The 22,193-nt window shown below is 41.6% G+C and overlaps 2 protein-coding genes across 2 annotated transcripts in view; one reads left to right on the top strand and one right to left on the bottom strand.

Annotated features, from left to right (window-relative positions):
- GLP1R (glucagon like peptide 1 receptor) overlaps positions 1–19,711 on the top strand; it is an 85,828-nt gene extending 66,117 nt beyond the window's left edge. The window contains exons 8-13 of the mRNA XM_002186783.7: positions 2,567–2,627; positions 6,788–6,857; positions 7,565–7,653; positions 10,165–10,303; positions 11,141–11,182; positions 16,296–19,711. Of these exons, the coding sequence (XP_002186819.2) occupies positions 2,567–2,627; positions 6,788–6,857; positions 7,565–7,653; positions 10,165–10,303; positions 11,141–11,182; positions 16,296–16,463 (569 nt within the window). The 3' untranslated portion in view covers positions 16,464–19,711. The remainder of the gene's footprint in view (positions 1–2,566; positions 2,628–6,787; positions 6,858–7,564; positions 7,654–10,164; positions 10,304–11,140; positions 11,183–16,295) is intronic.
- A 1,222-nt stretch (positions 19,712–20,933) lies between these two features.
- Positions 20,934–21,690, bottom strand: SAYSD1 (SAYSVFN motif domain containing 1). The gene is made up of 2 exons (XM_030269374.4): positions 21,487–21,690; positions 20,934–21,408 (listed from the first exon to the last, which is right to left on the bottom strand). Exons 1-2 carry the CDS (start codon positions 21,643–21,645, stop codon positions 21,118–21,120), a joined length of 450 nt encoding a protein of 149 aa, XP_030125234.4. The 5' UTR covers positions 21,646–21,690; the 3' UTR covers positions 20,934–21,117.
- Positions 21,691–22,193: the final 503 nt, after the last annotated feature.

Here is a 22,193-nt window from a genome sequence, read left to right on the forward strand (position 1 = left end):
GCAAAACCAGAAAGAGTTGAGCCAACACCTTAAATAAATGCCTCCTGTAAATGAGTACAGTTTTTTTTCTTGGGTATCTGATATACTTTTAATAGCAGCAGCAGGAGAAAGAAGTGTTAAACTGAAACTCAGCTGCATCAAGTGTTATATTGGAAGCCCAGGAGTGGAATATACCACTGATGCTGTTAATGAAACAGCATCATATTCATCTGTGGTGTTTATTCAGTGAGTTGTATTCAGTTTACTTCTACTGCCTGCTCAAACCAGACAGAGTTCTCTTGACTGAGTGAAGTAACCAGAATAATATATGGGTTTTTTTGCTAGTTAATGCAGGCTAATTAGATATCAAGACTGTTAATTAGTCTTTGGAGAGTCTCAGTGATCCTTGCAAACTGCAGCTATTGCAGAGATGCTTCAGATTTGCTCTTTTGCTGTGATGGAATGACTTTTACAGGCTTGAAGTGAATTAGAGGATGTTCTTGGGGCAGTCTTCTCTTTAGATCTTCACTAGGACTTTGGAAAACTGCATTTGTTCCCATCTGCTGAGACTGTGTCCCAGAAAGTTTCCAGAGCAGTCCATTTCTCAGGACAAGGCTTTGTGAATTTGGTAGATGTCCAAATGGATAGTAGGTAGTATCCATGCAGTAAGGTTTGAACATCAGTGCAAATTCATGTGTGCACTGTTAAGTCTTGGTGTCTCAAAATGTGCATTGCCAGCATGGAAAATAGTGTGACTGATGGTGCTGCAATACCAACACACCAGGTGTGCATCAAAAGTGGGCAGAGAATGTTGAAAAAGTTACTTTAAACTTGCTGCCTATTAATTTGCATAATGTTTACATAGCTGATGCAATTCTATTATCTCAGCTTCCCTCTTGTTAGGCTCTTTTGAAATATAGTCTTAATGACGGGTTCTCAATTCAAATGTCAAGTGATTTGATTAAACGTGAAGAGATTTCTGATGTATCCAGAAGACTGAGATATCCAGAAATCATTATTGTTATCACTTAATGTATCAAATTATACATCCACTGACATACAGCCTTTGTGGTCTCAGTTGTCTTATCCTGTAGTTTCATATTAAGATGTCTTAGTGTTCAGCAAAGTCAAGAAAGGAATAATTCAAACTATAATTTGTTCCTGTGAATCAAAGTCTAATTTGGTTTGGAAGTGATGTGTACTAAGCTTGTTCTTAATCTCTTTATATGACTGTCAAAGCAGCATAGAGTTTTTGTTAACTTTGCTCCCAAAATACTGTGTATTCTCAGTATCAAGTAAATCCATGGAACATGGTAGCTGTTTGCCGAAATAATCTCTACTCAATTCATTATCTTTGCTATTATTCTAATTATTGGTATTTTTTCTATGCTGCTCTTTGTTCTTCTTTTTTCAAGTAACTTATTAAAGAGAATATTATTGTTTTGTGTCTGTGCTATTTAGCTGTTCTGATAGCAGAGAAATTCTACAGTACAAAAGTGAAGGTTTTTTACTGATATTACCCAGTAAAGATAGTGCTTGAGGTATTCAGACTGTAGAGAATGAGCAATTTCCCTATGGCTTCTGCTGCCATGAACTGTGAATTTGCCCTGTGCAGAGCTCACTGCTGCAGCCTGATGTTCTTACTTTACTGGTTCTTAAGAATAAAGCAATAAAGTATGCTAAATGTTGCTCTTTCTGTAGATTGCACATGCAGTATCACACACTGTCCAAGGAGGAATTAGACCATCTTGATCTGTTCTTAAGCAGAAATTCCTCATCCTGCATTTTGAGTTACAACCTGCTTTCCTTCCTTGCGTGCATTTTTATCATTCTCTGTATTGAGTATTGGTTGGTAAATGCACTTTAAAATTATTTTTAATGACCTAGGCTCTTCATGAATGCAAGAAGTTAATTAGAGAGCCTTTGATACTGTAAAGCAGGTAATGAGTGCCGGCGTACTTGGCTTGTCTCTGCCCTTTACATCCCAGATGAGCTGATGAGCTGCAGCGCATGCACTGTCAGGTGAGGGTAGGGCCAAACTTCTCCTCGCTGCCAGCTTCTTCTGCTTTCTTTGCTGCAGCCACTCAAGTCCATGCCAGTACCACAGACAGAACTGGGACTTCTCTGTAGGGGAGGACACTTGCTGGGGTGTCCACCCTCCCTCTTCTATGGGGGGCATGTGGGGCTTGGTGTGCTCCAGCCTCGACACCAGTAGACAGCCTGAACTTGGTCCTGCTTGAATACAGTGACCCACAAGCAGAGACAAAGATTTTGGTCAGAGCACACTGCACCCTTCTCTAGAATGAGTACAGAGGCTAGTAGAGCTTCCAAAAATTTTAATTCCCTTGGCCTGTCTGTGAAAATATCCATAGAAGAAGTGGTGAATGCCTGTTATTGGGTACTTTCATGCCTGTTGAGAACGAGGTGGGGCCCACTGTTCATGGCAGTCTGTGTTGGATAGGAGCTGCAACCCTGACACCAGTTAATTATGTTGCTCATCATTATGGGGGGAGGCAGAGGGAGTTGTCCTTCTCTCTGCTTTTCCCAGTCTCAGTGTCAATGTCAGCCTTGTCTCCTCTCTTTTCAGGTGTGCCAATGCTGTTTGTTATCCTCTGGGGAACTGTCAAGTACCTTTATGAGGATGAGGGGTTGGTTTAGTTCTGATTTTTATAGCTATCTCATTTGTGCTGTATGTGTGCACCAGCAGGTCACTGCTTTCTGTTCAGCATGGCTTGCTTTGGCAATGTGCTGAAACCTCACATAATTGCTTCTGTTTTGTCTAAAGGTCTTGCATAACATTTCAGAAAGTAGAATATGTTTTTTCTGATCAGAATTTTCTGCTAGTCTGAATAAATCTATTCTTTTTCAGGTCAAGGAAAGGTATGTTTTATTTTTCTGTACTTGTTATCAACAATAGCAGTCATCCTACCCAACCAAGACCACTCCTGATATGGTGCCTTTGGCAGTAGCCTTTACAGTTGTTTCAGAAGAAGACAGCAACCTCCCACAGGATTCTGCCTGCAATTTGTAGTGATTAGCCTATGGCTAGCAGCAGAGAAGTGATTGCCATTTCTTTTTTAAGCTCCCATTATTTAGGTTTCCATAAAATAAAGGCACATTCTCTGTCTGCTTACATTAGTCTTGCTGAAGTCAACTGTGTCACACACAAGACTGCTGTAAAACACAAAGTACTTTTTGTGCATTTTTACCATGGTGGCTGTTCTGGAAAAATTACCTTTGTATATGCTTTATAAATAGTTGTTTTGCAAATAGCATTGTAGCTTGTTGGGTTTTTTGTTTGTTGGTTGGTTATTTTTTTTCAGGGAAAAAAGTGGCTTCTTTTTAGAGATAGTGTCTGCCTAGAAATATTTGGGTAGTTTTCTTTGTGAAAATAAATAAATCTATGCTCTTTCATTTTTATTTTAGTTTTTTTATTTAGTAGGTTTTTCTCTTACTTAGCTGCCAAGCTACTCAGCCAACACTTTTGTAGAGGAGCCTTTTCTTTTTTTCTATTTTTTTTTTCCTTCCCAGACACAATTATTGCTGGAGAGTTTCTTCAGTGTGAGAATTCAGTTTAGCCATAGCCACCCCAGAACTGTTTACTGGTGTTTCTGAGTATTAAGAACCAACTTTTTTGTGTGTGTTCCTCATAGTACTGAACCAGTTCAGTCAAATCTGCCTTTTCTGGCTTAAGCAATGCTAGGATTTTTTTACTTTCCTTTTCAATGTTGACATGATGATATTCTGTAGTGAGATTGTGGCTGTACTGATGTACTGCAAGTTTTGTTGAAATTATCAGAATAGGTGTAGAGACCATGCAGCCTCTGAACAGGCGATGTTCCATGGGCATATCTTCTCACTGATGTAGAAAATGTATGCAAAGTGCTCATGCTGAGCCTCCCACATTATGTGGTGCTCAGAGCTGATTTATATTTTCTATTAAGGAAAACTGTCACTCACTGCCTTCAGCGGACCTTAAAATGGGCAATTTTGCACAATATTGAATTTTCTAAATCTTGTCTAAATATTTGTAAAATACAGCAATAAAAATTACGTGGAGCAGCTGCTCTGAAAGGCAAGTTTTCTGTGCCTTAGGCAGGCATTTGCTGAAGTAGCCAGGGATATCTTTCATGCTGTTCGCCATAGCTCTGTCACCCTGCAGGGGGCTGTAAATTTCATTTGTGATCTAACTACTTCCCTGGCTATGAAGAATAACGGGAAATAAATGAGGTCAGGGCTAGGAATCTGAGGCAGTCCTGCAAATGAAGCCATTTGAGTAAAGGACTGAAGCCTGCAAGACTTGGTTGGTTGCACACCAGTTTGTTCTTTCTTTACATGTGCAAGTATAAGCTCCTTTAGAAAGCAATTAGTGTTTTAAAAGGTGAGTTATTCAAAAATATTTTGTCTAGATAACAAATACAATTAAAGGCAAGCTGTTGTTCTTAGTTATTAGACTATGCCTAAAAAGCTGATACTTACACACTTTTGCTTATGTCTGCAATTAAGTATGGAAGCAAAACAGCCTTCAATCTTTTTTTTTTTTTTCATTCACCTGTAGCAATTCAATGTAAAAATGCAGTGTTTTCACTTTTAGAAGGAGAATACTGGATTGGTAAGCAAAGGCAGAAACATCCCACTAGCATTTTTTTCGCTAGACAAATTCTCCATTCATGAGTCTGAAGCTATTAGATGCCAAGCATCTTCGGAGAGTTGCTGTGCAAACTGTAGGAATAGATCCCTAGCGCAATAGATATTGGTGTATTTATCAGTGTGGCAATCACAAAAAGCACAGATGGGCAAGAAATCAGAAATCATGTAGAAATCTACCGGGTTTATTTTCTGGATGTTTCAATAGCCATGACACCTTAATTGACCTGAAATGATTTTTTAATTGCACATATTTGTATAAATTTAAAGGTAGTTAAAATTGATGTGTGCTACAGGAAGCAAATTAACACAGAAATTCAGCAGAGTTAATGTAAAGAATTGCTTCTCAACCTCTGTTATTATAAGGAATTTTTTTCATTATCTCTGCATCTACTGCAGCTAGTGAGAAAATCAGAACTCCACTTCCAGCTATGCCTATTATCCCATCACTTTTTAGGTGTTCAAATAAAATGAATTTCAAAGGCTCCATGAAGCTGGCTCCCACTCATGTGTACCAATTAATAAGCTCTGTAACTGAGATTCTGGCTCAGGTACACTGACTGCAACGCACACTGCACACCTTTATTGTCCAATACCTAAAATACAATTGAATTGGAGGCTGTAGAGCTGCTGGTGCAATAATATGCTTTTTGTACACATAAAACTGAAGAAGGAAAAACCTGAGCCCTTCTTGGACGTGCAGTCCCTGCAAGAGATTATGGAATTGCCACAGCCAAGCTGTGTCGCTTTCCTCTCTAGTAAGTGAGCACATGTGGGTGCGTGCTTGTAGCATGGATCCCTCCCAGGTGCTCTTTTCTCCAGGTTTGCTCTTTTCTCTTAGGTTGTCCCACTACAAGGCTGGGGAGGGTTTCAGCTCCACCAGCATCACCGGAGCTTAACTTTCGGTTAAGAAGCCTTAGGGAACATTGTTCATATGTATGTTTTGGCAGAACAGATTTAGAGATGAAGAGAAATATTTTTTGGGAAGGAATCCATGTTTTATGTAGGGCTGTTTCCTAGTTTGTTTCCCAGCCTGTGTAGCTCAGAAACCTGCTGGCTTTACTGGTGTCTGCTGCTTCTGAGTAATGCTGAGCAGGAGGCTAACAAAGTGATTTCACAGAAATACTAAGAATGCTGTCACTGCAGCAACAAGTGAAGTGGCACATGAGCACTGCCCTAACACCTGGGCCATCCTACACAGACATGGCCCATCAGGCAGTGGTGGTGGCTGACTGTGGCCAGAGGAAAGGAACTAGATATACAAACCCTCAGTTTAAGGTTCAGTTCAGACCAGTGATCCCAAACTGTGGCTGCCGTGCCTTTTCTTGTCATTTTTCTTCCATATTGCTCAAGGAGACATTAATCTTGAAAGTTAAAATGAGACTCATGCAGTAAATGAAGTATTATATTGTTGCAGCATGCTACTTTACTTGGCAGAGGGCTCAGGTCAGCAAAAGTTAGGAAGTGTTGCTCCCATTTTTGATTTTACTTGTTTATAATTTTTTTAATTCTCAGTGGGCCTGAAACTTTGTGCATATGCACTGAAGGAGCTGGAGTTTGCAGCTGCAATTGCTTTCCCAAGGTTGAAATTAGTAACTCCTTTCTGAAAATAAGGACAGATAAAATAGATGACTGATCTCAATATTGTTATGACAATAATGATGGTAAGTAATGGGATAAAAACTAACAAGCAATTAAATAAGATGATCTGACATTGGACACTGAAGAATGATAAAAAATAGTGCAGGATGAGGAAGCTAAGAATGACAGCAGAAAGATCGGATTCAAACAGATTCCCCTCTCTTCTTCTTTCAGCCAAATGACAAATTTGACTTTGGTTTTAATGGAGTAAATCGTCACAATAAATGGATGATAATTCATAGCAAATTGTGGAGCTATTAGTGGGCATTAGAGCTAGCCATTAGTGGGCAAGAAAGGCTGGTGAGTAGTATCCAGTTGGATTATGATAGCTGCAATAGTACAAAGCATTCAGTGTTTCTCAGAAGCAGCTGCATCTGTTTCCATGTCAGCATGATGTGCTTTCCTCATATCTAATCCTTAATATTATTTTCCATCTGCATTGCTGGAACAGAATGAAAAGCAAGAGATTTTAGTAATGTACTGAAACTTTTCCTTCATCTCCTTTTTGTCCTCCTACTAGTTGCTGGACCAGAAACTATAACATGAATTACTGGCTGATCATCAGACTGCCCATCCTCATCGCCATTGGGGTGAGTGAGACATGTGCTGTGAGATGGTAGATTTCCCTGAGAACAGCACGATATGGTACAAAGATGCACATGTGGCCATTGTGCATGTCCAAAGGCTAATAACCTTTGAGGCTATTGACATTTTCATTCAGAAATGTGATTTTATGAAGCCAAGTTGGTTTCTGTCACTGAAATTCCAGCCTAGCATTTTGTTTCTTTAATTTGGCCACAAGCTGTCATGTTGTAGTGGCAGGACATGATAACAGAACAGCATGCTGCAGAGTCCCATTAACTCCCCTGTGAGCAGGAGGTATGGAAGGTAGTTCAGGGAGACCAAAGATACTATTTCAGATACTGGGCTACAAAAGAGCTGAAAAATGTGTGGCATTGTGTAGAAATATTCTGTAGGCACCATACTGTGTCTATAGGCTCAGACCTCCAGACAAGGCAAATGGGCCAACCCATACCTTTACTGTGTCTCACTCTCCAGAAAATAACTGGGGTCCCCTGCTTTGTGTAATGAAATGCCTGTGTTTTTAAGGGTGGCTTGTGCATTCACATTTAGACCACAATTCCTTAGCAAGAAGTTGAGTTCTGTGGCAAATTCTGCAGCTGCTGCATAGCAAGATGCACAGAGAGCTACACATGCATACACAAACCAGCCTTTTTGAGTACTTATGCACATGGGTTTATTGATGGTGATATAAATTCTTCTTCCATTTCTCCAGGTGAATTTCCTCATCTTCATCAGAGTTATATGCATCATCATCTCCAAACTGCAGGCTAATTTGATGTGTAAAACTGACATAAAATGCAGGTATGTCTTAAGGTGGTCTGATGCTTTTCGTGCTCATCAGAATGAAAGCAGACAAGGACATATGTGGAAGGAGTGGGTTGACAACGGTGATTAAAGACCACAGCCCTTGAGTAATGCACAGGTATGGTGTCACTTACTGGTGTAACTGCTTGGACAGTCAGTCCATAGAAAACTCTCAGGGAAACCAGGGCAGGTATTCCACCTGTGCTATAAACAGAAGACTAGATGTCTGTCACTCTACAGTCTTTCATTAGACTGGATGAATATTAAGTAAGCAGTTATTTTTAAAATACCTGCAACACATGCAAGTACTGAATGTCAGAGTCCTTGAAATCACCTAGAGGAGGGCAGGAAAGCTGGCGTAAGGGCTGGAAGGAATGTCCTGTGAGGAGTGGCTGAGGATTTCTGACTTGTGTAGTTTGGAGCAAAGGGCTCTGGGGGATGACCTCATTCCCTTCTACAGCCCTCTGAGGAGTTGCAGTAGAAAGGGAGGTGCTGAGCTCTTCTCCAGGGTATCTAGTGATGGGACATATGGGAATGGTTCACAGCTACACTGAGAGAGGTTCAGATTGGACATCAGGAAACATTTCTTTACTGAGAGGATGGTAAGACCCTGGAACAGGCTTCCTAGAGAGGTGGTCAATGCCCCAAACCTGTCGGTGTGTAAGAGGCATTTGGACAGTGCCCTTAAGAACTTGCTTTAAGTTTTGAACAGGTGGTTGTCAAAGGTTCCTCCCTGAAATATCCTATCTTACTCTAATTTGAACATAAAAATATGAGCTGATAGTAATAAAAGCTTTCACTTCAAGTAAGACAAGATGGGATAATTTTGAGTTTTGCTTCTTGTTCTATTTGCCCGTTGTTATTGGGAAAACTTTCAATCTTGAATGCATGAGATGTTTCAAGAGAAATGTCAGGACTAGCACAGATAACGTTCAATTTTTGGTTTGGAGTCAGTCTATCCTTGACTGTATTCTCCCTGTTATTTAATCACCTTGCTAAGATTCATGGTTGCATCATTCATTTCTCCATCTTGACTTTTGTATTGCAGTCTGAAAAACAATGTAAAAATAATAAATTAGCTCTTGAAGTGTGGAGTTACATGCTGTAGTAGCTGGACTGCTGCTGTCACTGGACTTAGCTATTTTACATTGGGTATTTTGATGCTTCAGTCTTCTAAATAAGACACAGCATATATTTTGGTGATTTCTTATGAGTGTAGAGTTGTTGTGTATGTTACCTACCTTCTTTACCTCACATGAAATTTTGGAAATTCTAATGTGTCTTGAGAGCTCAAAGCAAAGAGGACTTGTCTGAGCTGGAGGCTTTGATTCCAAGCCCATTTGTACAGAAAATGGAGTATTTTCAGAGAGTCCCAATGAAAGGACAAGGGCAAAGGTCACAAAAAAAAAAAAAAAAAAATTCCTCTTGCATGAGAGGTGAAAATAAATTCACAGTTAGAGTGGTCTCATGCTGAAAGAGGGGCTCAGAGGGGCTTTGGTGGACCTTGGAGATACTCAAAACTTGGCTGAACACAGCCTTGAGTAACCTGCTGTGAACTTGAGTTAGGCTAGAGACTTCCAGAGTTGCCTTCCAACCTGAATGGTTGCATGATTCAGAATAGCAGCCAATAGCCCTCAGGCACACAAGAGCTACAAAGGTCTGAGAGCCCTGCTAATTGAGTGATTTTGCACCTACTGACTTGTCTCAAGACAGGTTGTTGTGAGATTTCGGTGAGTTTTGTGGCCCAGGAACCTCACACGTGATCCCCAGGCATCTTGCACTATCCTGTTGGGTGGCTGGCATGTATGTCCATCAAAAGAGAGTTAAGGATCATTCTTGTGAATTTTTTCCTGTGGTTGGGTATCTTGAACTTTCTCACAGGTGAGGAATTATTTCTTTCAGATTGGTTTGTCTTTCATCCTTTGCGAGCTGTGACTTTGAACTTGCCATCATTCATTTTAAGACAGTTTGATTGCTTTGACAAAGTGTTCTGTAGTTACAGATAGTTACAATGTTTAGAAGATTTAATACACCGCAGAGGTGGGAAGGAATACCAAGTACTCCTCCCTTTGCCAAGATATTTTTTAAATATTCCAGTTATTGATAGGTTATGTCTTTCATGTCATCACGAAGGTAGGTTTTGGTTGTCTTTCCCAATTAAAGGTGGAGAAAAGGATACAGAGGAAAGACATCACAGGTACAAGAAAGCACATGGCTTCTTACTGAGTTTGGAAGATTTTCCAGGTGAAATACAGCCAGTAGTAGGTTACAGAGCTTTGCTCTCATCAATAAATGGTCTGCAGTGAAGTGGTAGGGGAGGTTAAAACTTGTAGGAACTAAGGAGGTTTTTATCCTGCAGCCTCTGGAAGAGGACCTTGCATCACAAAGTGGTGGAGTGATTTATGAAAGTTGAAACTGTGTCAGAAAGAGCGACTCCCAGTGATCATTTGGATCAACTATGGTCTGTTCAGTGGCACTGATAGATTTTTAATTTCCTTGTGATCTTAGATTGGCCAAGTCTACGCTGACTCTGATCCCACTGCTGGGGACCCATGAGGTCATCTTTGCCTTTATTACTGACGAGCATGCCAGAGGGATGCTGCGCTTCGTGAAGCTTTTTACTGAGCTCTCCTTTGCTTCGTTCCAGGTAGCACTCACAGTTTGCCCATGGACATAAGATACTTTTTAACTGCTGTTTGAGGACCTGCTTTCTCTTTCATTCATTGCATGCTTATGTTCCTTATATTTCTCAGTTTAGCATGGGATTATGACAGTGGAAGGGAAAGTGTAAGGACTAATTTTTAACAGCCAACTTTACTACAATAAGCTGGTATTCCTGTCCACATATTAATATTTACTTCCTATGGTTCACCTCAGGGCAATAACAAAATTGTCTGTGATTTCCTGTAATCGTACAGTGGCATTGCTGAAAGCACATTTTGTGCTTTCTCCAGTGTTTCTGATACTCCTTGGAAAATCTGTGCTGGGAAAGGTAGCTGTCTCCAGCTGTAACTGAGTGTGAGAGGGGTATAGGCTTATTGTGATTTTTATTTAACTGTTGCCTTAGGTAAAGCCATTTCAAATTAGTATCCTTGTGTAAGGAAATCATTACTTTATTTCCCTGCACACTCACTTGTTCCCTGTTTATCAAACACAGAGCTGTATTTAAAGCCACTGTGAATTACTCACTTATGAAATGTTTAAGACTTGAAATCTTTGCTTTATAAGGAAGAAGGGGAAAGGAGTCACTAGGCAAAAATAACAGATCGAAGAAAACAACAACTCCTTTTTTCTAAGACCGTGTGCTTTGAGACAAAGTTTGTTCGAACTTCTGATCTGCCTTCAGAGTTGACAGGGACCAAGGGTTCTCCACCTTTCAGTCTTATCAGAGACATGTCAGTGTGGTGCTTCTAGCCCTTTGCAACTGAGTTTGGCAAAATGAGGAAACTGCTCTGCTCACTGTTCTGGTTTTTGTTGATTTCAGGGGCTGATGGTTGCAATTCTTTACTGTTTCATCAATAATGAGGTAAGAGAGATACTATTTTTGTTCCAATTTGCCTTATCAGCATATGCTGTAGGAAAAGGAAATTGAAAATTATCTTGAACAGCTAAATGTCATTGTTCAGGACTTTTTTTTTTACAGATTCTTCCCTGCACAGCTCTGTGGGATAACTCATCAGACAAATGGGTTTGGAAGGAATTCAGGCAGTATAATTTATGGTCACTATTTGCAAATGTGGAATCTCACAAACAGTCTTTCTTACAATTGTGCAGTTTGCATTTTTTAATTAAGAATTACAGCTGCTCTCCTTAATCTGTCTTATTTTATTTGCTTGTTTTGCTTTTACTTGCTTTTTACTTGCTTGTTTTTGTGAATGTGGGAGTGGAGCCCATTTTATTCTATGAACTCAGCTCAGCTTGCTGGTGAAGTTGGAGAATCCTCACAGCTATTGCTGTACAGTTGGTTTCATTTGGTTTCCCTGTGCTCCAGTTGCTTGAACGCATTATTGCTCTCTCGTTAAAACTGAACTTCACAGAGGGATAAACTCACAGACCCAGAAGGACTGTACCTTTGGCTTTGTGATAATTGATTGCAAGCACCATCTTCTGTGGCTTCTGCTGAATCCCAGCCCTGTAGTGGGAAAGGGTATTGTTCTGTTTCAGTATTGCATGATTCTCTCATATTACCTTCTAAGTGATTATTATTCATTCATTCAGCAGCCAGGTTTGTAATGGAAGCAAACACTACTCATTTAGTCACTACAATATTAAATTAAATGCACATCAATATGTTTTACACTCACAATAAATCTACTTTTAACTATGACATGGCAATTCAAGATCACTTATTGATAGAGAGGCCTCATCAAGGAATTGGAATCAGTAGAAAAATGTGGTACTTCTATCATTATGGCCAGGCTGGAGTCAAGAGGAATGCAGCAGGCATCCTGAATTAAGCCTTGCAGGAGTCCGCTCACTTTTGTAGGTTGTGGGTAAGATTTTATTGAAGTGAATCTATTAATTGTACTGCTTACCAAAATCAGAGGTGAGTAGGAGCAGGCTTGGCTGTTGGGAATGAATGTCATTTGCTGCATGTCATGAATTAGAGAATATTTGTTTCAAATTCCTTGTATGGCTTTACAGGTAGGTGTACTTCAATCCTGAGATGCAGCACAGTCTGCTGGTGGATCATGTATTTCTTTTGCTTCACCTTGGTGTTTGCTCATACATCCCTCATGCAGCTGCAGCCAGACTTCTCATGTGTAATGCTCAATAACTTCCTTCACAAAGTTAATCATAACCCAAACTTTATTACAAGTCCTCAAACAGGCATGCTTGTTTCATTTGGGAGAGCTTACTGTGTAATAGCTTACCTATGTTTCTAAGAAATGCTCCAAATCTCTTGTTCCTATAATTCTCTTGCCTTTGTAATGTAGTTCATAAAATTTAAATATGATGAGTTCAGCTTCACTGGCAGTCTAGAATGAATTATTTTGCTTGTTCCAACTCTTGTTCAAAGAGGAGAGTAGGATTTTGTCAAGCCCGGTCATCAGCATCCATTAAAAAGTCCTTACAAAGAGTTGGATTAAGTAAAGTCTGTTCTAAACTATATGAGAATTCTTTTCCTAAGCTAAATGAGAAACTGTCTTCTGACACACTGTGTGTGTCCAAAGACTATCCTTGTGTGCAATGTAGGGTACATTTTCTTTTTGTCTGTGATTCATTGACTCCTTTTCTTTTTTTTAACCATACAGAATGAAAGTTCTTTGCAAGTCCTGGTGCCCAGATCAATAGTAGAAATGAAGATAGAAGTGATATTAATGTCCTTTTCTAATATCTACTTCTGAAAAAAAAATGGAATTTGTTCATATTTGAGTCTTATTTTGCCTGAAAGATCCTGGACTTTGTCTGAACTTGCTCTGAAGCCAACAGTAGAGTCTCATGAGACTGCCTGTTACCACCAATGTTCTTTGCAATATGAACTAGTCTTAATACGGCCAGTTTTTCTGCAGTTAGTGCTGCTTTCTATAGAAATGCTTTAAACCACAGAGATGTTGCCTTTTTCCACCACTTAGTTAAAGATGGTTCAGATTTTATTCTCTGTAGCCTTGGTTCTCCTTTTTGCCATCTTGTCACAACAGAAGTACAATTCAGTCTCTTCTACTTTAAAAAAAATCTGTCCTGATGACAGGACTTCTGAGTTCTTGAAATACTGGCCAATCTTGTCTTTTGCCTTTAATTACTCTTCATTCTCTATACAGACTATTAATTAAACTCTTCCATCAGCTCAGTTCCATCCTGTTTTGGACCTACTTTCAGTATCACTTGCTGAGATTTTTTTTTTTTTTTTGCCAAAATGAAGGGTTTTTTAATAATTAGATTCCAGATTCAGTGCCACACTGTCAACTTCCTTCCCCATTAGCTACATAAAGCTCTATCAAGAGCTCTCTGTGAGAGGTCTTCTCTAGCTTTAACCTCTATGACCACTGTTTTCAAGTTCCCCCCTTTTTCCTTTTTCCTTTTTCCTTTTTCCTTTTTCCTTTTTCCTTTTTCCTTTTTCCTTTTTCCTTTTTCCTTTTTCCTTTTTCCTTTTTTTCCTTTTTCCTTTTTTTCCTTTTTCCTTTTTCCTTTTTTTCCTTTTTTCTTTTTCCTTTTTTTTCCTTTTTTCTTTTCCTTTTAAAAGAAAAAATACCCTATCTGAAAATTTTTCTTCCCCTTTCTCACATGTCATGTTTAAACCTCAGACAGCAGCTACACACCACGCAGCCACTCACTCACTCCAGTTTGGTGGGATGAGGAAGAGCATTGAAGGAATAAAAGTGGAGTAACTCTTGGGTAAAGATAAAGACAACTAAATTGGTAAAGCAAAGCAAAATGTGGAATTAATTTACTACTTCCCACTGGCAGGCAGATGTTCTCCCAACCTCTTGCACACTTCCAGCCTGCCTGCTATCAGGGTGGAATAAGTGGAAAAGGCCTTGGCAATGTGCAAGCCCTGCTCAGCAACAACAAAAGCATCTCTATATTATCAACACTGTTTCCAGCACAAATACAAAACACTGCCCCATACTAGGTGCTGTGAAGAAAATTAACTCTACCCCAGCCAAAGTCAGCACATTGTGGGAGCTTTGTTCTTGGTATCATTTTCCTGTATAGCTTATTTCTGGGAGATCTTACCAACACAGGGAAGTTACAGGTAAGTATTTTGCTAAAAGATCTCTAGATCTACTTCTGTGCTCAGGAACTGCCTCTGCAAAATAAACCTTAACAAATTCCCTTGCTTATACATTCAAAGCCACTTAGGCAAAAAACTCAATTCCACACAGGCAGTAGACCTGCTCCCTAACCCCTCTTCCTAACCCCTGGAGAGAAAACTGATATTATGCCAGTCATATCTGTTCCTAAGACCCATTCTACAGTCTTTTGTTCAGGTCTTCCATTCACTTTATCTCAGTTTTGCAGGCTATTTCTATCATAGCTGAAGCCTGCCATGTCCAGCTGGAGTAAAGACTCATTTCCTCCCTTTGGCTGACCTAAAGGTACCTGTTTCTATTGCTCATTGACTTAGTCACTACAGTCATGCTTTCATTCAGGATTTGTCAGTAAATGCCTACAACAGCTTTTTCCCAGTGCTGCCTTATGCTTCCATGCTCACAAAAGGTGCCAACTACTGGAAAGATAATATGGTTAATTCTTTTCTTGCAGAAACTATGGTTCCTGCATTTCTGCCTTTGTCTGACCATTCTCCCTCATTGTTCTGTGCCCTATCCCAGACACACTTTCTCTGGTGTCTTTGTGCACCTTTTGACGCAACAAACCCCCTTACCATGCTAACATAAAAGCACCTGTCTCAGCATCTTTCCTTCTGACCCATTTGGCTGTGACAGTGGAGGTCAGATTCTGGATTCTGACAGATTGTCAGAAACACGGAGATGCAGCTGGTTCCACGAGGACATTCAATGTAAGTGCTGTAGGCCAGAGCTGACAAGCACTGATAGAGGCACCCACCAGGGGAAGACAACTAGTTTTGTAAGGTTTTGCTCTTTTTTAGGACTGCCTCTCAAATTCAGTATTTCGCAGTGAACAAGCAAAGAAAACAGCAGCTGGTTCCCTAGGACATTTCCCTCAGAAAATGAAGGTTTCAACAGCCTAGGCATGGTGACAAAACTGTGCTGAAACTGCCATCAACCTGCTTAGTCTCTTGGTACTCAGTACGAGATCCTAAAATAAAAGAAAAAGTGTCTCTCCAGAGATGGGCTCCCTTAAGTGACCCACCTACAGTGAACTTATTTCTGGGCTAAAGTACACACTATAATGAACTTATTACTGTGATTGCACTCCTGCCTTTATCTAGAGTAACAAGTGTGAAATTTTATGTCCTCTGACTTAAGTGTTAAAAGCTAGTGGAGGTTCTTACTTCAGTCAAGTGGCAAGAACTTTGCCCATGGAACAGGAAGATCTAATTCTGTTCTTGTTTAGCAGTTACAAAATCCTGGATAAACTTCCAAACCTGTGCAGAGGTTACACAGTTTAACCCAGAACCTGTGACTAGATAAGCATACTTTGTAGCTTTAAGAAAAGCTAGTATCTAGCATGAAATATTGTAATTGCTATTTAATAGGGGAACAAGTACAGTCTCTAACTTGCTTAATTGTTGTTTTCAATTCTGAATAAACATTTGGTTTTGTATGAAATAAAAAGAACCCACATAAATATTCAAAGACCAAAATAATCCAGGACATAATTATGTTTAAGTCAAACCAGAAGTTGGAACTCTTAAGAATACCTACGGTACAATACTGAGCAGAAGCGAAGTCAGCTTAATTTTTAGTAATGGTAGGGCACAGAGTCCAATCAGTATTGTAGGTGAATACAATTTAGAGCAAAATAATGAAGGTAAGATTTTCTGGTCCATAAAAGAGCTATTATTCTACAAGTAAAAATGAATGTCATCATTATTTTAAATGTGGAATAGCCTAAAATGGATTAATGAGATAATTGGATATTGGAAGCAATAATATTGCAGGTTTAAAGCAGTTCCAGTTTTTTTTTTAGTAGTGTGGTATCCTTGCTGTTTTCTGATGGAGTAATTTAAAGAGCTGATTCATTCCTTTTGTTTCCTTCTTTGCTTCTGTTAGGTTCAGATGGAGTTTCGGAAAAGCTGGGAGCGCTGGAGATTGGAACACTTGTATGTCCAGAGAGACAGCAGTATGAAACCTCTGAAGTGTCCGGCCAACAGCATCAGCAGTGGGGGCACAGTAGGCAGCAGTGTCTATGCTGCCACTTGTCAGGCCACATTCAGCTGAGATTTCTGCAGGTGAATCAGACTGAGAACAATGAACTGTATAATGTACCTGAAAACACTTAAAATACCCAAGCAAGTGGCTTAAGTTTGTCATCTCCAGCAAGAAACTTAAGCATGTGTGGCTCATCGCCTGCAGGCTGTTGGACAGAGGTTTCTAGGGAAAGCAATCTGCTAATATAATCAACACATCAGAGGAAAAATTGGTCATGTCTAAAGTAAGTTAAAGGAGTTTCTTCCTATTTGCACACAAGGCCTCTGGGGGTCCAAAACTTAAGCGCTGCATTGATCCAGTCTGAGACCACAGGGTCAATGGCTTATTACTGTTGAGTGGGTGAGCTGAGTGATCGACTGATTAAATTACAAGGATATGGAATATGATTATTGCAAAAAAATACATTTAGACTTTCCTGGGGAAGAGGGTAAGGTGCCATCACCATTTTTAGGAAAAAATAATTTAGTGGTCTACAACTTGTGTTTCAGGGAAGAATCAGTTTTGTAACAGGGGTTTCCCACAGTTAAAGTTGAAAATATGCTAATCTGTTTTCTGGATAGGTGAAGAACAGCATCTTGAAGGTCTATAAATATACAGCAGGTAGTGTAGTAAACACTTCTGAATGCTATCTTCAAGCTTCACTTAAAAAAGTATAAAAACCCAAACAGAACAAAAATGCAGTATCTGTTAGGTACCTTCTCTGCTAGAAATAGGTGCACGTTATCTCTGTTGACAGGGATGGGGAAATGTGTCCTGCATGCACAGCCCTTTCCATTGTCAGTGCTAGGCTGTCCACCTGGTGGGCACACAGGTACTCACAGTGATGGGTTGATGACTTGTCTTTCAAGAGAACCTTTCCTGTCTGAGCTTTACTCTGCTTCCTGTGGGTGCAAACACACAAAGAACTCAGCTTGCAGCCACTGCTAGTCTCAACAGACCTCATTGCAAAGATTTAGTAGTTGGCAGTGTGTACTCGCTTTTGTTTCCCCTCCAGCCTTGGTCCTTCTCTCCTGTGACACAAGGTACCCTCGAGCATGGAGGGGGATGTGACCCTGGTGGAGGGCATGGGTTCAAGACCAAGGACAGCTTCCCGTGGTGGGCTGCTATCCTCCAGAGCCTGCCAGCTTCCCATCAGTGGCATTCCAAAAAAAACCCCAACCAAAACCAATAACTCTAAACAAAAAATCCTGAACTCCATGAGCTTTTTTTCTGTCTGTTTAAAACAACAAGGGCTCATGCAGTGGCTGCATCTGCACTGTGTAGTGTGTGACGCTACACAGTGTCACATAGCACACAGTGTGTGACAATGTCTTGTCCCTGACGTTGACAAGAGTTGCTGGAGACAAGCAGAAGGACCTTTAGAAGCAGGATGTGATGGGTTATATCACTTAATAACAAACTTTGCACAGTTTTACTCTTACTTGGGCTCCCTTTACAACAGAGGCAAAGTGCCAAAGAGGAGCTCTGAGAATCTCCCTGCTCACAGATTTGTTGTAATAAATTACTTCCGTGGCAAAGCAGTTACAAAGACTCAGCAAAAATAACCCTCCCTATTTTCAAGTCTCTTCGCACTTGCATTCGCAGCCTGTATTGCCAAGAAAGTGGTCTGGATATTCTGGGATGTAACTCGGCATCTTTCGTGCCTGAAGCTAGATTGCTTTGCATGGGATTATTTAATCATTGTATTAGAAACCTAATTGCCAACAGCATGGATTAGTTTTGCAGTCGTAAGGTTTGAATTGAATTAAAGAGGATGTGTTACCACCTTCTACTCTAATGCTTGTAATTGAGCTCCAGGGAGAAAGACATTTGCAGAAATCCACCACAGTTCTCAGGCTGGCTTATGTGTCTTCAGCACGCTGGCTTCTCTGCAGGCTGCTTCCAGGCCTCTCTAACATCGGTGGCAAAGCTGACTTTGGAATGAAGCACTTGAGGTTCTTCTGTATATTAATAACTAGCTTCTGTGTTGTGTGATCATCAATACAATACTTGTCTACTACATGCAGTTGTTAACTGCTGTCTTACAAGTTAATTAATTAGCTTACAGAGTATTCTTGATGTTTCTAGCTAATGTGTACCCTGTGCTAAGAATAGGAGAAAAGTACTAAAGATTGTCACTGGCGGGTGGAAAGGCAGCATGTAGGTAACAAGGTGACAGATGTAATTTACTGCTGTAGCTTAATGCACACTGGTGAGAATAATTTCACTCATTAATATTCAAGAGTATACGTTGGTCCAGCTTAGTTGTGTGCAAACCTGGGAAAAAGGGTTTCTGCTACTTGTGCAACTGTTGGCAAGATAAGAGTTTTGCTATGAAAACAGGAAGTTACAGAAGTGTTCTAACTCACTGCAGTGCTGGCCAAACAAGTGTGTGCAACAAATGAAAGAGGACAGACATGGTAATAGAGAACATTTCCATGTGTGGTAACAAACCTGTACTTAGTTGCTGTCACAAGCAAGATTCAACAGCTTGATGTGCTTTTGAGTTAGTAAGCTGTTCTTGTCCCTCCTAGTCATTTGTGAACTGAGGGCTTTGGGCCCACAGGAATAACTCCAGCTAATTTATCTTGGTGACTTTTGCTTTGTTAGAACAGAAGAGAAAAGTAAGGTAACAAAGTGAGGTCTTAGCCAAGCAGAAGGCTGCAGAGGAAATTTTTCCCCTGTAATTAAGCTCTCACTAGTTCAAACCTTTTTAAATCGCCTCTCAAAACTACTTGGTGGAAGTAATTAACACCAAGCAGAATTACAGTATTTGTGTACTTGGAGACTGAGCAAGGCCTCAATGCCAATTTCTCCATCATACTTTATCTACTTCAGTAAAACCTTTTGCAAGCTTTTGTTATTCATGCCATCTCTATTTCACAATGTGTAATGTACATTTATTTGAGTAGCATGAAATAAGCAAACCAACACAAAGCACTGGAAGAGATGAACTGTGTCAGTTTTTATTTCTTGTGCCTTTTGGCTTCATGCTCACTTATTGTGGTAACTTGTTTCATGAAGTATTAAATACAAGAGTCTATACATCCACCTGGACATAATGCAGCTAGAGTGTATAGCAAGTGAAAACTTTATTTCCAGGATTGCTGCTATAAATTTTTATAATTTCATTGATCTTACCTTATATTTATTTGCATGTATTTCCTTGTTTTAAAAAATACCCACAGAACTGAGCAGTACAAGATGTCAGATTTTCCCCATAAACATGATGCTGATGTCTATTTTTATTGTTGTGAATAAAGTTTTAACTCACAAAATTCCATAGCTTACAGGCGTTTTGAGTATCGTCTAATGACTTCTTACCCTGTTACTATAATACTTTTTAAGAATGGAAAGATTCACAGTCTGTGGTTCTTTCAAGGAAACAATATGTGCAACTGTGTGTCCACTACCTTAAAGGTGTTTGACCCTGCTGAGCCTATGTTAATCAAAAACAAAATGCAGCATGTTATAAAGTCAAAAGGCATCAGTAAGAATAATGAAAACTCGGGGGGGGGGGTGGTACTGGAGGATGACAGAATATGTGCAAATGACAGAAGTTTTTGCCTTCAAATAGCAGGACTTGGAATTCATACAACAGCCCAAGACAGAAAGTGTGAGAGTGCTTCGGAGAGCTACTGAGAGATGCTTATCAGTGTTAACATATTACATGTGCTTTAATCTATCTCTTACTAGTCAGTTAAATTCAAAGCACCACTTTCGTTTCTACAACCAATGATCAAACTTGTGTTGAGTCAAGCCTTAACAAGGTGCTTAACAATGTGTTAAATTAGAAAAGACATTTGAATGACCAATTCAAGAATTTGAAAGACCAATTTGTGACTTCTTAACTCTCTCCTCAGAGACACAAGTTCTAGTAGCTGCTCTTCAAAATGTTGACTTAATGAATCATAAAATTGTTATGGTTGGAAAAGACCTTCCAGATCATCAAGTGCAACTGTCTATGTAGCATCACCACACCAAAACATGTTCTCAAATGCCACACCCATGTTTTTTCCATGCTGTAAGCAGTGGTGGCTACCACTTTGCTGAGCAGGTCTGGCTCAATGCAATGATCTACATATTAAAAATAGCTGTGGATCATACAAATACACCTGCCCTGCAGGAGTATTTTTCAGTTTACAATAATGAAAACTGTAATATGAAGCAAAAAGGGAATTATAATCTGATGTTTCTGTTAGAGGAAAGACACCACTGCAAACCAAAGCAGCAGCCTATTTGAGGTGTATGACTATTGCTTCTTGTAGTTCCTTCGGAATGAGGTTTCCAGCTGGTGCAGGGAAGAGCAGCAGCATGCTCTTCTACTGCAGATGTCGTCAAACGCCAGCCTTTGTGTCTATCACCTGAGGCAAAGCTCTCGGGAGCTGAAGCCCTCCAGGTGACATGGTGGCAGCCGCAGCTGTGACAAGGCCGTGCCTCTCGGGGCAATTCCACAGCGGCCGAAACAGCTGCCCGACCCCAGGAAACGAAACCAGAGCGCAGGTTTTGCTACGGCTTTATTCGGGACCGGCCGGCGCCGTGGGACACGGGGCTCAGGTGGTTTTTTTGCACTGGAACAAACCCCATTTCATTCCCCCAAGGCCCTCGGGGCGGCGGCAGCGGGGCCGGTCCGGCGCGGCTGCTGCCCCGGCCCGACACAGCGCAGTCCCCGCCGGGCCCGGCGCTACCTGCCCGCGGCGGGCCGGTAGTGCAGCTCCCGCTCCAGCTGCTCGGCCGTCAGCGTCCCGGCGATGGCGACGCAGCCGGGGTTGAAAATGGAGTAAGCGCTAAGCTCGCCGGGCCGCCGGTCGGTGGGGCCGCGGGTGCCGGCGTACATCCAGTAGAGCAGGGAGAGCACGAAGTAGGGCAGCCCGAGCTCCAGCTCCGCAAACAGCGCCAGCAGCACAGCCCATAGCAGCACCTTCAGCAGCAGCGGGCGCGCCCACACCGGAGCCGCCGGCGCGCCGGGCGGGACCTGCGGAGGCGGCGGGGAGACGCGGCGTCAGCACCGGCCGGCCGCCGCACCCCCCACCCCGCCCGCCCCGGCGCTCACCTCAGCGCCGCCGCCCGTGCCCTCCGAGGCTGCCCGCGGTCCCTCGGCGGCCTCCGGAGCCGCGGCCTTTCCCGGCAGCTCGGCGGGGCGCGGAGCGGCGGCAGAGCTACCGCGGGCGGCGCGGTACTGGGCGAGGCGCCGCTCCACAGCTCCCGCCATAGCCAAGCTGCGCCTGCGCCAGGCCCGTGACGGCCCGGGGAGAGGCGGGGCTCGGCGCGGGGAACGGGGAGCTGCGAAAGGGGCTGGGGTCCCATCGCGGAGAGCTGCGAAAGGGGCTGGGGTCCCATCGCGGGGAGCTGCGAAAGGGGCTGGGGTCCCATCGCGGGGAGCTGCGAAAGGGGCTGGGGTCCCATCGCGGGGAGCTGCAGGCAGCTGGTCAACGCCTCCTCGCCGTCCGGGATGGACAGCAGTGCCAGCGATTCGCTCTGGAGAAAAGCTACAATTCACCAGAGATCTCTCGTGTTTTGTTTTCACACAATTACTGTGTTGGAAAAGGCATCTGAATTATAGTCCGCCCTTGATCAAGCACCAAATCAAATAGATCATGGCATTAAATGCCATGTCCCGCCATATCTTGAACACCTCTAGACATACTGACTTTACCACCTCCCTGGGCAGGCCATTTCAGGGTCTAATCAGATCCTTTGTGAAGAAATTCCTCCTCCCCATCCAACCTAAACCTCCTCTGGCGCAGCCTGAGGCTGTGT

Source organism: Taeniopygia guttata, chromosome 3, assembly GCF_048771995.1.
Source record: "Taeniopygia guttata chromosome 3, bTaeGut7.mat, whole genome shotgun sequence".
Taxonomy (NCBI): Eukaryota; Metazoa; Chordata; class Aves; order Passeriformes; family Estrildidae; genus Taeniopygia; species Taeniopygia guttata.